Source organism: Sinocyclocheilus grahami, unplaced genomic scaffold, assembly GCF_001515645.1.
Source record: "Sinocyclocheilus grahami isolate Dianchi unplaced genomic scaffold, SAMN03320097.WGS_v1.1 scaffold250.1, whole genome shotgun sequence".
Taxonomy (NCBI): domain Eukaryota; kingdom Metazoa; phylum Chordata; class Actinopteri; order Cypriniformes; family Cyprinidae; genus Sinocyclocheilus; species Sinocyclocheilus grahami.
Genome location: NW_015505429.1, coordinates 1,176,267 through 1,190,660, shown reverse-complemented (window position 1 = coordinate 1,190,660; position 14,394 = coordinate 1,176,267). Strand labels below are relative to the sequence as shown.

The 14,394-nt window shown below is 37.9% G+C and overlaps 2 protein-coding genes across 5 annotated transcripts; both read right to left on the bottom strand.

The window, feature by feature from the left end:
- Positions 1-84: 84 nt before the first annotated feature.
- On the bottom strand, positions 85-9,873 carry matr3l1.1 (matrin 3-like 1.1). Its single transcript, XM_016289634.1, is given in 22 exon segments — positions 85-205; positions 332-453; positions 634-772; positions 895-1,027; positions 1,880-2,010; positions 2,129-2,260; positions 2,423-2,627; positions 2,711-2,850; positions 3,297-3,428; positions 3,549-3,583; positions 3,725-3,776; positions 4,051-4,951; positions 5,131-5,255; positions 5,365-5,481; positions 6,247-6,342; positions 6,344-6,373; positions 6,513-6,623; positions 6,694-6,785; positions 6,870-6,919; positions 7,004-7,042; positions 7,473-7,534; positions 8,286-9,873. Coding segments are annotated over 22 exon segments (4,251 nt in total). The 5' UTR covers positions 9,669-9,873; the 3' UTR covers positions 85-181.
- Positions 9,874-10,845: 972 nt separating this feature from the next.
- Positions 10,846-13,870, bottom strand: LOC107598328 (THAP domain-containing protein 4-like). Of its 4 annotated transcripts, none has more exons than XM_016289629.1 (3): positions 13,380-13,870; positions 11,745-11,949; positions 10,846-11,410 (listed from the first exon to the last, which is right to left on the bottom strand). In XM_016289629.1, exons 1-3 carry the CDS (start codon positions 13,677-13,679, stop codon positions 11,370-11,372), a joined length of 546 nt encoding a protein of 181 aa, XP_016145115.1. In that variant the 5' UTR covers positions 13,680-13,870; the 3' UTR covers positions 10,846-11,369. The 4 variants fall into 4 exon arrangements, with proteins under 4 accessions (XP_016145115.1, XP_016145117.1, XP_016145116.1 ...); XM_016289631.1 differs by having other exon boundaries at positions 10,846-11,405; XM_016289630.1 differs by having other exon boundaries at positions 11,760-11,949.
- Positions 13,871-14,394: the final 524 nt, after the last annotated feature.

Sequence of the window (14,394 nt, the reverse complement as noted above, 5' to 3'; positions counted from 1 at the left end):
GGAACCGTCTGTATGGTATTTTGATGTCATACACTGATCGGTCTGCACACGCAAACAAAGCCAAAACCTAGATATTTTAGGCAATATAGAAATCCTGGCCAGGACGCGTCCTGGGAAAATGGCACTTATGGGCACCCTAGTCTATGAATGATTTCTGGATTGGCTTGATTCATGTCATGGTTTATGTTGAACGCTCCTTGTGCTCCTAAGAGAAAAAATATAATGAGAACACGTGTCAGTCTTGTATCATTTCTACCACACTAAAGATAAAATATCAAATCTGATAGATATGCAAAATAATCATGCAAATAAGAAGTCTGTGAAAGTTTGCCTTCAGCTTTTGATGATGCATTGGGGTCCTGCAGTGTTCGCCCTTGGCCTCTTCCTCACTGGCATAGATGGCATTACACAGGCTGCAGAAGTAACCCACCACAGGCCGAACAAACTCTGTGCCTGTTGGTAAAGTACAAAAGATCAGTTGTGCAGAAGCACAGCTGTACGGTCCAATATAGCCTTACTACTTTTATTAAACGGTAGCTACTTAATTCCCTGAGGATTTGCATGAGCGTTAGAACCTCTCACAGCTCAGGTTTAAGCATCATGTTTTCAGAGGCCTGTGAAACACGCTCTTACCCACTGGATCCATCACAGGTGTTTGCGTCTCTGACACAGCGTCTGAATTTTCCTCCTCCGTTATGCTTCCATCATCAGCTGCAGAAACCTGCTTCTCATCTCCCTTCGAGTTGTCATCTCGGTTATCATTCGAAGACTCCTAAAACCAGTGTTATTCATCATCAAACACATAGTATCGGTAGACATGCTGCACAGCAGTATCTGAAAGCTTACCAAACAGGGATTTGACCAAAGACAGGAAAATAAGTGAGAATGATCTACCTCGACATTCGCTGATGTCTGGATAGACGGCTGCTGCTCAGAAATACTGTTTTGTGTCTTGGATTCATCATTTTCCTCCTCTAACTCGAAAGATGGGTGTACAGAACCATCACTAGGTCCATGTAGAAAGTACCTAGCAAACCATACAAAACGTGTAGGGATGCAGTGAGTGACGTTCATAATTGATTATTCATAAACTGGTCAAATACATTGTTTACATTTGAAAAATGTGCAAATTGAAAACTATAAAATATGATGAAGTTCATGCTAAACATACCATGTGTAAAAATGTTACCAAAAAAGTGCACAACATATAATATGCTTCACAACAAAGTGTTTGTCCAGTTTTCAATATGAGGAACAGCAACGTGACTCTTTATTTTGTCTGTGGCTGTAAGAGACGGCTATATCCTTTTATATGTTATAATCCCATTGCAGTTACTGTTCTTATAAAATAGCATTACCTGTGTTAGATGTAGGATTCAATTAAACATGGTGCATTTAAAACCTAAATTTAACATCCCAAAAACATTTAATCAGAATAACGAGTTTTCTCTGTTGCACTCCAGCTAGTTTATATAGAGTTCGTGCTCATTAACATCTAATAGGGACTTATAATGATGAGCCTTGTACCAAAACACCTCTCAAGCACACTAAAGAGCACATTCATCTGTCCAAACACCTGACAAAAGCAATCCAAATCAAAGCCAATAAACTTGTTTGAATATAGTGCTTTGGACAGTTTTGGGTTGTGCACTTTTTGTCAAGCATTTTTCACTATTGTAAACTGACATCACTTGACTAATTGTTAATAATGTCGACTATAATCAATTTTGCAGGTCTTGAGGCCCTGACTGTGTTTGACATCAAGAAGCATTGACTGCTTACTACACACTATAAAGATGACAAATAAGTAACTAGCACTGCTATTTTGAATTTGCATTTTAGTACATCAAAATGAAGTGCATAAATTACTATCCAATACCTTTTATTTAAATGAGCATGTTTGGTAGACACTGAAATCTTGGGATGCATTCCAGCAACTGTAATTTTATTAATGTCTGCCGCAGCTACAACCTTTTCAGCATCAGAGGCATTTTTCATTTCAATCAGTCCCTGGTGGGTGGGAAGAACATTTTAAGATTTCATTGATGGAAGCACTGAATACATTTTTCAAATATATATATATATATATATATATATATATATATATATGGCAGTTATAGCTACTAACCGTTCGATGAAGGCGAAACATCCAATGGCGTACTACTTTACCATACGGTTCTGCGATGCTCAGAAATTCTGCATCAGTGTACTCATCAGGCATTGGAAGGTTTCTGATCCGGAGAACTCTGCCATACCCGTCCTGAAGTATTGGAAAGCAACAAGAAACTGTGTTAGCTGAGCTGTGTATAATCAATGATACGCCAATGTTTACACGTGTTTTGTGGTCTCCGTAAAAAGACATATACTGCTAAAAAGACGTTGTATTTGAGATTCATTTTGTGAAATGGTTTCTTGATTTGACCTCCTCATCACTAGACGTCTGCATGATTGTGTCCATGTTGGTTTCCTTTGCTTCCTGAGCCTCAGCATCTTCTTCAGAGATCTCGGTCTCAGCCATCACTACTGTACTCTCCTCACTGGAAGCCAGTGTGCTTGATGGCTCCTTATTGTTCTCTTCAGTATCTTCCTTAACTTTCTCTTTCTCAGAGTCAGCGTCAACACTTTGCCTAAAACAGAATCAAATATCATCTGATGTGTTCTTCAGAACACGAGAAAACTACAGAAAAGTAGTTATTGAAATGTAAGTTACCCATCGTTCAAGTGGCTGTATTTCTTTGACACGGTTATCCTCAAGTTTCTGCCGCCTAGTTTAATGTGTTGCCTTTTACACTCGGCTTCGAGTTTTGCAGCATCGGCAGCATTCGCCATCTCAATTAATGCCTTCTCCACCTGCAACGAAAACATAATTAACATAATTCTACATATATTAACAGAGACAAATCCTGCACATCACGTATCATGAACACTTCAAAGTAGAGCTGTAAGGAATTCTCATGAAAACTGATTAGGTCAGACTATATCAATGATAGGTTAACTATTGCCGAAAGCCCTAACGAATAGATTCAAAACTCACGTAGTTCTAAACATTTTTCTTCTAACAGAATATTTTAGTAAATATATGCATTCAAATATTACTGTGTATGTGACATTTCAGAGCAAATACATACATTGAGCTGTCTCTGACAAATATAATCAAAAGTTAAAAAAACACTAGCATTACAAATCGCCTAGCATTAAAAAAAAGATTGCAAATTAACAGTTTTGACATTTTGCTTACTTTTGCATACACAATTTACATTTAATGTTAAAATTATGCCTTAATTTGATAATTTTACCTTTCGATTGCTGCGAACCAGACAGCAGTTTGCCACATCTCCGTATTTTTCCCCAATTTTCAGTAAATCTGCTTCACTGTATTTTTTAGCCACTGGAAACCCTGCCACCTCCAGAACTTTGCCAAACGTTTCCTAAAAAAAGAGAACGTTATAAAGAACTCAAAATGCCTTAGCATAATTAATAGAAGACACCATAATTTGTGTTCCATATATACACGATCACAAACCCTTTAAAGGGAAAAACAGACTAACCTCAGTGCTCGAAGTCGAAATCTCCATTTCATCACCTAAAACAGAATGGACATACTTCTTCAATTATCTTTGAAACGTAATAACTAAAGCAAACTACAAAAACGGTTTTAGCAAAACATACAGCAACTTTATTGCATTTACTGTTGAATTATTCAATAACCGTGTAAAATAAATACCTTTTTCTGTCAACACTCCCTCCTTGTCTAGATTCTCTGAGATATCTGCTGTCTCCTACAGACAAAACAGGACAGATGTAGGCTATATATATATAGAATCCAACATTATTAACTGTGTATCATTCACTACCAACTGAAATACTTAAATTGTGTACATTCTATTCAATAGATTTTGAATAGACTTGAACATGTGTTGTCAGAAAGAGCACCAAAACTGCTAGGCCATGACTAGTAATTCTAAATTTTTTGATATACTTTTTTTTTTTTTTAGATGTCGAGTCCCCAATTTCAAAATGTGGGTAACTGTTACACTCATTTGTGTTTACCTCCATCTCCACTGTATTGTCTTTTTGCTCCCCTTGTTGCTGGTTTTGTTCTCCTTGTTGAAGCTCTTCTTGTTTAGGCTCTTTTTGCTCTTCTTGTTTAAGTTCTTTTTGCTGAAGCTCTTTCTTCTCTCCTGGTTGAAGCTCTTTTTTCTTTTCTTGAGGCTCTTTTTGCTCTCCTTGTTGAATCTCTTTCAGCTTTTCTTGAAGCTCTTTTTTCTCTCCTTGCTGAAGCTCGTTTTGCTTTTCTTGAAGCTCTTTTTGCTCTCCTTGTTGAAGCTCTTGGGCTTCCTTACAATCGCTCGATCTTTCCGAAGTAGTAGCAGTTGGTACACACTCTGACGTCTCTGGCTGTATGCTCGATGTGTCCATGTCTGAAGGTTTAGTCTGATCATCTGACTCTTTCACAGTTTGGACATCTTCAGACGCATCCTGTTCATCGGAGGTTTCATGCGCCTCATCATCCATCTCTTCATCTACTGTGAGCTCATCTTCTGAATTCAGTGCCTCACCATCATCTGCTATAACTGCCACTCCTTCAAGATCACTATCATCAGTCATGATGTCAGACTGATTGTTGTCGTCTTCAACAGTCTCCTTCACACTTTCTTCTGTTTTTGTTTTTTGCTTCTGGTCTTTCGAAGGAGAGCATTTTTTAGAACGGGATTTGGATGAGCTGTCCCGTCTAGAGCTCTCTTTGGTTTTCTCGCGTGAGCGTCGACTTTCTTCTCGTTTCTTAGAGTCGTGACTCCTGCGAGACCTGGACCGCTCTTCAGAAGCTCTTCGTTTGGGGCTGGGAGAGTCTCTGTGGGATCTCCTCCTCGGGCTGCAACTCCTCCTCCTCCTCCTGCTGCTGCTGCTGCTATAAGGAACTGGTGATTTTTCTTTGTCAGCATCCGTCATTCTAGACCATGAAGAGAAATATCAAGCATGTTATTTTAGAAGTAGAATGGAAAAACGCACACCAAATTAAAAAGTGTAACATCTCTAGTGTTACCCAACAAAACAGAATAAAATCCATGTCCAAATGCAAAAAAAATGGTGTCTTTACAAGTCAACATAAGATCAGCAAAACAGGCTTACTCAAGCGTCTGGTACTCAGTTGAGGAACAAACGTTAATGGTTTTTCCTTTTATTTTAAGTGAATTGGTTGAATAGTGCTCCACCAATTTGTCGGCCTCCTCTGCACTGCTCATCTCCACATAACCCTGTAAAAAGGCACAAAGTCTTTATACAACATAGATGACTGCCGAGAAAAAACATGCCATAAAATAAGTAAATAAATAGAAATATCTGCACAACAATAAGCTTAGCTACCCGGCTTGGGAGAAACAGAGAATGTTTTACTGATCCGAAACGCTTAGCAATGGCCGTCAACTCCGAGCGTATGCCATCACCAGAAGGTAACGGTGAAAAGCTCACTACACGAGAAGTCTGTAAAACATGAAGGAAATCATTCAATCACCATTGGTGGCATGCTAAAACAAATCAAATGGATGCAAGTCACTTTTGAAGGTGTCATTGGTAAAATCTTCTGAATGGCACTAGGAAAATATCTCTGATCCCTCCCTAACATAACTGAATTAGGTGCCCGACTGAAAAGTAGATAGCTGAGTGAATGTAGCTGAAGTGGATCATTCAAGTTAATCATCATATTCCGCTTCATAAGCAGGTATCATTTTGTCATGCGTGTCATTTTGCTTATCACGCCTTTGACAACACCGATGAAGCACTGCTGCACTCCTGCTCCATCTCTGACTGCAAAGTCTCAACCATATTTTTAGGATTGGGTTTTGTAAAGTAGGGGAGAGTCTAATTCAGGGACTAGTCTGGCAGAAGTTTCAATGTTTAACATCGCTAACAAGCAGGGGTTTTGAAACTTGTTCATTGAAAAGTTTTTGAGAAAAACTGTTTACCGTTTCCCAAAACTAGGAAAACAAATCATGAGCTTAACCATATATTGTATAATAATTTCTATTAGTATTACTACAGTGACAATATAATGACTAATCAATGTAGGAAACAACATGTTGTCTTTGTAATATCACTTAATATTTTCTCATACTGTATAAATGGGTTCACACAGGAAAATATGTGGTTGTACTTCTATTTTAGGAAGAAGGTCCTCATATTTGGTCGTCCTCTGCATCAAAAAGTCCTGGCTTAACACAAAACATAACATTTAACATATTTACTCACCTGTAGGAAATTGAATGCTGCAGACAGAGTAAATACGATCAGTTCTCCTCTGATCCTCAAAGGGTTTTGGTAGAAATATTTTACTATATCCTCTGCCTTGGCCTGCTGTTCCCATATTCACAAAAGCCTAAAAAATATTACAAGAAAAAAGTATTACAGCCCATTTAAAAATCAGATTCATATATTTGTTAAAGGAGTTATATATATATATATATATATATATATATATATTTATATATATATATATTAAAAATAAAATGCCATACCATTCTTGGTAACATGATAATTTTGACAATCGCCCCAAACTGGCCAAGCAATTTTTTCAGGTAAGCTTCATCCACATCATCCACTTCAAACTTGACGCACACCACTTTGCACTGTAATCAAATTTAGTTAAATAAACAATATAACAATGTCTGAAACAGAACATCACAAATAAAAATCCACCTTCGTCGTTGCTTCGGTGTTATTGCGGTTTTGGCTGCTTGATGATTGACTTTTGCTGCCTGACGATCCATTTCTACTGCTTGAGGTTCCACCTGAAAAACGAACAACATCTATAATATCTAAAATATCTAGAAGATAGATAGCTTGAATCACTACGAAGAGAATAAAGACGTTACCTCGTTCCTGTGTTGTTCTGGACGCGTGTCGATCAGGATGGGGCTCATTTCTGTTAAAGTGTGTACATAACATGTAAACTAACACATTTTTGGAAATGTGCTGGTTTACAAATATAATGAGGGGATGATTCTACCTTCGAGCAGATTGGATTGTCTGATCCCACGCTGGATATCTAATGAAGAAGGATATGTGTGTAAAACATTTATTGACATTTGAGCATTTTGGCAGTTGCTTTTAACACATTCAAGGCATGTGTTATATCAGTATGTGAGCAGAACTGAACCCGTGCAATTGTTAGTATTATGCTACTGATAACTCGGTGTACCACATAAAACATCAAGGTGGAAAATACATAATACTATTACTTTATTAAAATGTGTCGTAAAGAATTGCACATGCTTTGTCTGTACACGGAGTTATGTTTCATGTTAAATCTGTATGACTACTGGCAATAAATCTGTATAAAATGTAGCTAAATCTCTTAAATCATCCTCACTATCACCAAATATGTTTCTTAAACCGCTTGAAATAATTATTTAGCAGCAACATGACTGCACAGGAGTTTTAGAACAAAATTAAAGAATAAAGTTGAAGATACTTACTTTTCCACAAGACTAAGTTGACTATGAGCATGTTGGGCTCCTTTTATATGCAAAGACCAGTCCTAAAACACAAGTTATATCTCTAAATATTCATTCATGAGGCACTAAATTGTATAATATGACAAAGTACATTTATAGTCTGTATGATTAAGACAGACTTCCATCAAATTTAAACAAAAAGTATTTGCAAAAATCATATATACTGTTATGCTAATGAATTTTTCACACCCTCTAACTGCATATGCTATCAAAATGAACAGATCTTTAATTTTGGTTGTTTACTATCTTAACTAAAAAAATCTAACAAAAAAGACCATCATATCAAGAACAAAACGACAAGTCAATTATCAAGTCATTATGCAGTGCCAATCTTCCTTTCCATTATAGCCCTTAAATCTCATTCCCACTAGAGCATATTCATACTTTTTGCATCAAGATGAATTACACCCAAGTATGACTCCATGCCTCAGTGACTCCATTGGTTCCTGCATGTCTTGTGACCAAACATGATGCAGCATATTTGCATATGCGGGAGCAGGGATGAGATTTGAGGACTACGGCAGGGGGATAATGACTTCATTCAGTGCATGAGTCGACTGGACTGCTTTAATGTTACTTTCTATCTTTATTAAGTTCAGTACAACATGACAGAATTTCCACTCTGGGGTAAACTATACCTTTAACGCATTACTAATAAACATGCTACTTGGACTTACCTCATATGCCACAGTACGCTCATGTGTATTTTGCCTGCAACTGTCTGGTAAATAGCTGGTAATGTAGAATCTGTGAGAGCAAAAATAAGCTACTTACCTTGTTAGAGAGGACAGTGATTTCGCAGAGCACGCACGCGTAGGGAAATACTGGTGGAGTTTTCCCGTGGAAATCTGATGCCTCCTTCCTGGTAGGCACTCTAGGAGCTGACTCTGTCCTCCGTTGGTGTGAAGACTGACCAACGTCTCTGCTGGCCAGGTGCGAGGGTGGTGCAAGGTCTCTGATGGACAGGAGCGAGGGCAGACCGACGTCTCTGCCAGACAGGAGAGAAGGTGGGCCGACATCTCTGCCGGACAGAAGCGAGGGTGGAGCGACGCCTCTGTTGGACAGGAGTGAGGGTGGACCAACATCTCTACCTGACAGATGTGAGGACTGACCAATGTCTCTACCAGACAGATGTGAGGACTGACCAATACCGGACAGATGTGAGGATTGACCAATGTCTCTACCAGACAGATGTGAGGACTGACCAATACCGGACAGATGTGAGGACTGACCAATGTCTCTACCGGACAGATGTGAGGATTGACCAATGTCTCTACCGGACAGATGTGAGGACTGACCAATGTCTCTATTGGACAGATAAGAGGTCTGACTGACATCTCTGCTAGAGCGATGGGAGGACTGACTGACGTCTTTACTGGACAGATAAGAGGACTGACTGACGTCTCTGCTAGAGCGATGGGAGGACTGACTTGCATCTCTACTGGTCAGAGGAGAGGACTGACTGACGTCTCTGCTGGACAAATGTGAGGATTGACTGACGTCTCTGCTGTGGCTAGAGTAAGACTGCGGGACAACGGACGTTTTCTGCCTTGATGGTTCTGTGGCATAAGACGCTTTATCAAAATAAGACTGTTTGTCTTTCAGATGGTTGTACTCAACCACATAGTTTGAGTCAGAACTGGTGTGCGTGCATGTTGGAGAGCTTGTTTGTTGGGCATTTTCCCAGCGGTCGTCCCAGGTTGGAAGCTGCTCTCGAGGAATGGAATATGACTGACGGACAGGCAAAGCCAATGGATACTCAACCAGCTGAGTGTGGCTCCTGTCGTCCCAGGAGCGAGATGACGAACCGGGTTGGAGCGCACCGGACCTAGATGAAGAAGTGTTGGACGCTTTCTTATTTTTGATCTGCGCAAGAAGGTCAGGAAGGGTATCGGCTGCGATGAGATGCTCCGGAAGCTTGGCCAGAGTTTGAAGGTCTTCAGCATCCAGTCCACAGCTATGCAGAAAAGACAAAGCCTTAGCAGACGAGAGGACAGGTTCTGATGAGGATGGAGACGTCCGCTCTGGAGATCCGCTCCTAATTCGCGACCTGTAAGCGGTAGACTCCCGGTGATAAATTCGTTGCGAGTCTTTGTACTTGTCATTGCTTGCGCTGTAATCATCAGGTGGGTTTCGGTATGGTTGATTGTAAGACATGTCTCAAAGTTGTCAAAAGTAGTCAAATATGTGTAGGACCTCAAAAAAATCAGCTCTTGCCGGGGCAGCTGCTGCTCACCTGTTAAAAAGTTGGTAAGGAGAATTTGTTCTCCTTGTATTAATACTACAATATTGAAGAGATCAGCTTCAGGTGGAAGATCTGCTGGTGAATCCGGCTGAGGCGTGTCACCTGTATCAGTCTTACCTTGAGATGAAAAATGAAATCATTCACTTTGTGGATGTCTCTGGGTTTGTTTTTAGAAAACTTCAACTGTATCAGACCAGAAATATCACAACTAGAAAGTTAATTAATGTAACTGGTAGAGGCCTAATGTCCATGAACTTTGTTAGAGGATATGTATAAAGGAAAGCAACTTTAACTGGAAACCTTCATCTTTACGTTTTGAAAGACTTTCGCTTTCATGTCAACATGCATTTATAATACACGTAAATTATTTTATAAGAAAGAAAAAAAGATAGTATGTCACTGCTTGAAATTTCATATGTAGACTACCTCAGTGTATGTGGAGTTTGCTTTTCAACTTAAAAGTGAAGAATAATTTGACAGTTTTTCCTGAAGAGTTGCTCTCTTGTGTTTTGGCCTGATGCTAAGCGCCATCTTTCCGTTGGTCTTTGGCCCTGATGCTAACCGCCATATTCCCACTAATACAATAACATCAAATGGGGCGTTATCAAATTATATTACGAAGGAAATAATCAGTTTGTACTGACTTATGAAAAAAACGTACCTTACAAGCTGGAATAAAGCAACTGATCGCTAAAGCTATGCAAGATAGCGGTTACGCTGAAAGACGTTCTTCTTCTAGCCTCGGTGTCCAAACCGGAAATGTGATTTTTCAAAATAAAAGTCGCCCCGGATGTATTGTTTGAATGTGTGTGAATATTAAAAATGACTTGTTACATTTTATTCAGAAATAAAATAATAACAACATATACACTATAGCATTAATTGGTTAGAACTTAAAAATAAGCTCTGATAACGCCAATGCTAATTAAATGTTTGTCACGACTATTAATCAGTATTGTTACAGTAGAAATAACTTTACCAACTAAAGTAACAGAGAAAAACTATGCTTAAAATGTCAAATTATGTAAACACAACTATCGTCTCTCTCTCTCTGGCAAAATCCCAAAAGCCTTGTAAATACTGGAGGTTTTATATATCGACCAGAGACGGAGACAAGGAACAAGAACTGACCTTTTATTTTTCCAGACATTTATTGCCAGTAGTGCCCGAACACTTGCTATATCACAAAGCCTTTTTAGCAATACAAAAATGTACTAGAGAGAAAGAGTTTTACTGTAAGGTGTTCTGAGCATGATTGATTAATTACATTATAACATTAAAATAATATACTGATGTCAAGAATTGTATCTTTCATAAAACCTTTCCACATTCCCCAGACTCTGCATGACTTTTTTATAATATCTCTCTCTCTTTTGCATTTTGTGAAAGATAATTCATGACCTCAGTATTAATAAAACAACAGAAACAGAAAAACACAGTAGTAGCAGTTAAGTGTGTGGCATACAATGTCACATCTAAATCGTTAGAACAGAACAGCTATGACTTGCTTATGAAGCTTTTGCTACTACATTAAATGGAGAAAATATTTGTTAATTAAAAAAATAAAAAATAGAAATAAATAGTCTATTAAAAGATGTTCCAGCATGAGTGGCTCATTTCTTCATCCCATTACTCTGTGCTTTGGCTTCCTCCTCTTCCAGAGATTTTAGATGAGAAAATAAAACAGAACATTTGTTTCAGAAACATATTGAATATATCACAATTAGTGAGGTTACCATTACCATACAACAACAAATTGTAGATACCATGTAAATAAGATACTCGTTGTACAGTGTAATCAATCATTTTTTGATTAGAACTGGAAATTTCACAAGAATTCAGAACTCTGTTAACTCGTGCTAAACTGAAGTGACTGACCGCTTCATCGATCACAAAGAGAGCAGTCTTCGCTCACTTTCAGTAAGGCAAACCAAGTCAAACGCCTGGCTGTGTGAAACAATTTATTAGCAAAATCAAAGCCATCTTACCAACTGGGGCATTACCAAGAGCGGCGCTTCTAGATTCTAGCTTTATTTGAGGCGGTGCTGGTGTAGTGTATTTTCCCGCGGTCTTCACACTCTTCTCTGATACAGCAGCAACAGTCTCTTCATCTTCAGCCTCCTGGTCAAAGGACAGCAAAGGAAAGCAGTGGATAAATCTCTGTCTGGGCTGAGACGGATCTCTCCGAGCCTCCTAAAACAGTCATCATGCCATTTGATGTTGTAAATCAGATTTAGTGCACACTGTCATACACTACACAACAAATAATATAATGACTGTGATATAGCTCTATAGTGATATGGTTAATACTACAATAATGTTTTCACTCCAACTCTTTATGTACAGTAAATTAATTAGTTTGTTTCTCCTTGTATGACTTTTTTTATTTTATTTACCTGTAACTGTTCATTTAAAGGAATTAGATCTCGCATTAAAGAAACGGGAGAGGAGGAGCGTAATTATTCTTTAATTTTATTCTTGTCTTCCAACCTTAGATTGGTCAGGTCATACCCCTTTATTTTATTTAAAGAAAAAAATTGTAATATATATATATATTTATTTAATCACCCTTTAGTCGTACCAATGACCGACTGACTTCCGTAAAGTGAAGGTATATGTTTTTTTGTGCATGTTTGTTCCCAACTTACTTAAAACAAACCTTTAGTGATCATAGGTTTGTTTGGAACAACAGACAAGTGTTGCCAACGTAGCAATTTTGTCGCTAGATTTAGCAACTTTTCAGACTACCCTAGCAACTTTTTCTTCCAAAAGCACCTAGCAACAAATTTAGCTATTTTAAAAAATTTATTTGGCAACATTTAGCAAATTTTAACGATAAAAAAGCCACACATTTTCCATCTAAATTACACAAAGAGAGGAAACCAAAGGTGCCTAGCAGTACACAATTCACATGAATTAAGTTGGCTGCTATTAGCAATTGTTTAATAATAATAATAATAATAATTGAATAATTGTTCATTTATGATACACCTTGTTAGTAGCTTGTACTTGAGTTTGTTGATCAGTTAGTGCACGGTAAGAAAAATATCTAGAAAAATTGAGTGATTATCCATTGTAACCCGAAAACACAAAATACAATGCGTAATTTAAAATGTAGGTAAAAAACGTGTGAATAATAATTACGGAAAATTCCTTCATATTAATAGATTTTGCCCTATTTTTACAGGCTTTTCTTAGAGTGTAGCATACGAACTACTAATACACTGCTTAAATCTATAATCGTTCAGAATGAGTAGTTTTACTAGTTCACTAGCTTAATAAAAACAAACTTAAATTGTAATTGTTAAAACATGTGAAAGTGTTAAATAATTCAATGTTGTATTTAAAATTAGTTATTTATATTTTAATATCATATTATGCATTTCTATTATTTTATAAACGCCTCTAAATTAACATTTACATATATTTTTTTTGGGGCCGAGATTTGATGCAGCGACACAATTTTGCGTCGTGATTACGTAATGACGTCACCGCGCATTGACGTCGCGTCATTTAGCAACAAATCGATCTTCCTTCAGCAACCTCCCCTGAAAGTAACTTACAGCACATGGTTTTCACGGTCACACAGATGTACTCTACTCTGTAAGTTGGTCCTCACATACCTCAGTTTTGAAAAACCACACAGGGACGGCTGTCGACTTCAGATATCGTCGTACACTTCCCTTATCTGACCTGAAATCGTCTCGTGAAAAATGTTGACTGCACAGCCTCAAAACGTCCAGAGACTGAACGGGTAAACCAGTGTCCCGGCGAACCGCGAGCAGCCATAGCCTCAGGCGCTGCGGGTCATTCAGTGGGAATCTGTGAAAAGTCAGCCTTTCCTCTGGCGACAACGGCCGAGGACGCAACCTCACTGCTTTCTGTCTGTTGAAACATCCAGGAAAAGCACACATACGCACCATTGTTCAATTTGCAGCATAACCCTTTTGTAACTATACAGCTCGGTTGTAAACAGCGCCCCAGTTTGTATCGTAAACGCGTCTAAACTGTCGTAAAATGCGCATGCGTCAAGATTCAATTTATCAAAAGGGTTTAACATTTTTTGGGATATAGGTAACAGATAAAACAGTAGTCCCATGTGCTACAATCAGAGTAAAACTTATCTTTAAACCACATAAATATAGCATTGCCTTTATATAACAGTTCTCTCTAAATAGTGGTGTTTTAATTCCTTGATTGATCATACATAGCTAAATGTAACAAAAGGGCCCTTGGGTCTTAAATGATATACCAGAGAAATTGATTTTCACAAATAGGTTTACATTTTAAAATGTATCTTTAGTGTTATTCCAATAGCACAGATTTACCGTATGCTCTGATTATATAACAATGGGGCCATGAATGGGCTCTCCTTTCACAGAATACAAATTAAATAGAAAAAAAAGATTAAAAAGAGTCAGACAGAGTCTGAGGAATGCTGAAATTTAATAAAAGAAAGGAAAAACAAAAATACAGTTGTTGTAGTAGCAATTAAGGCGTAAAATGTGTTAAACTTCACATCTAAATCACTAAAACAGAACAGGCAGGAATATGATTTACGAATGTGTCAGCTTTCATTACTACTTTAAAAAGAGCGAACCCTCAGTCTAATTTTTTTTTAAAAAAAAAAAAAAAAAA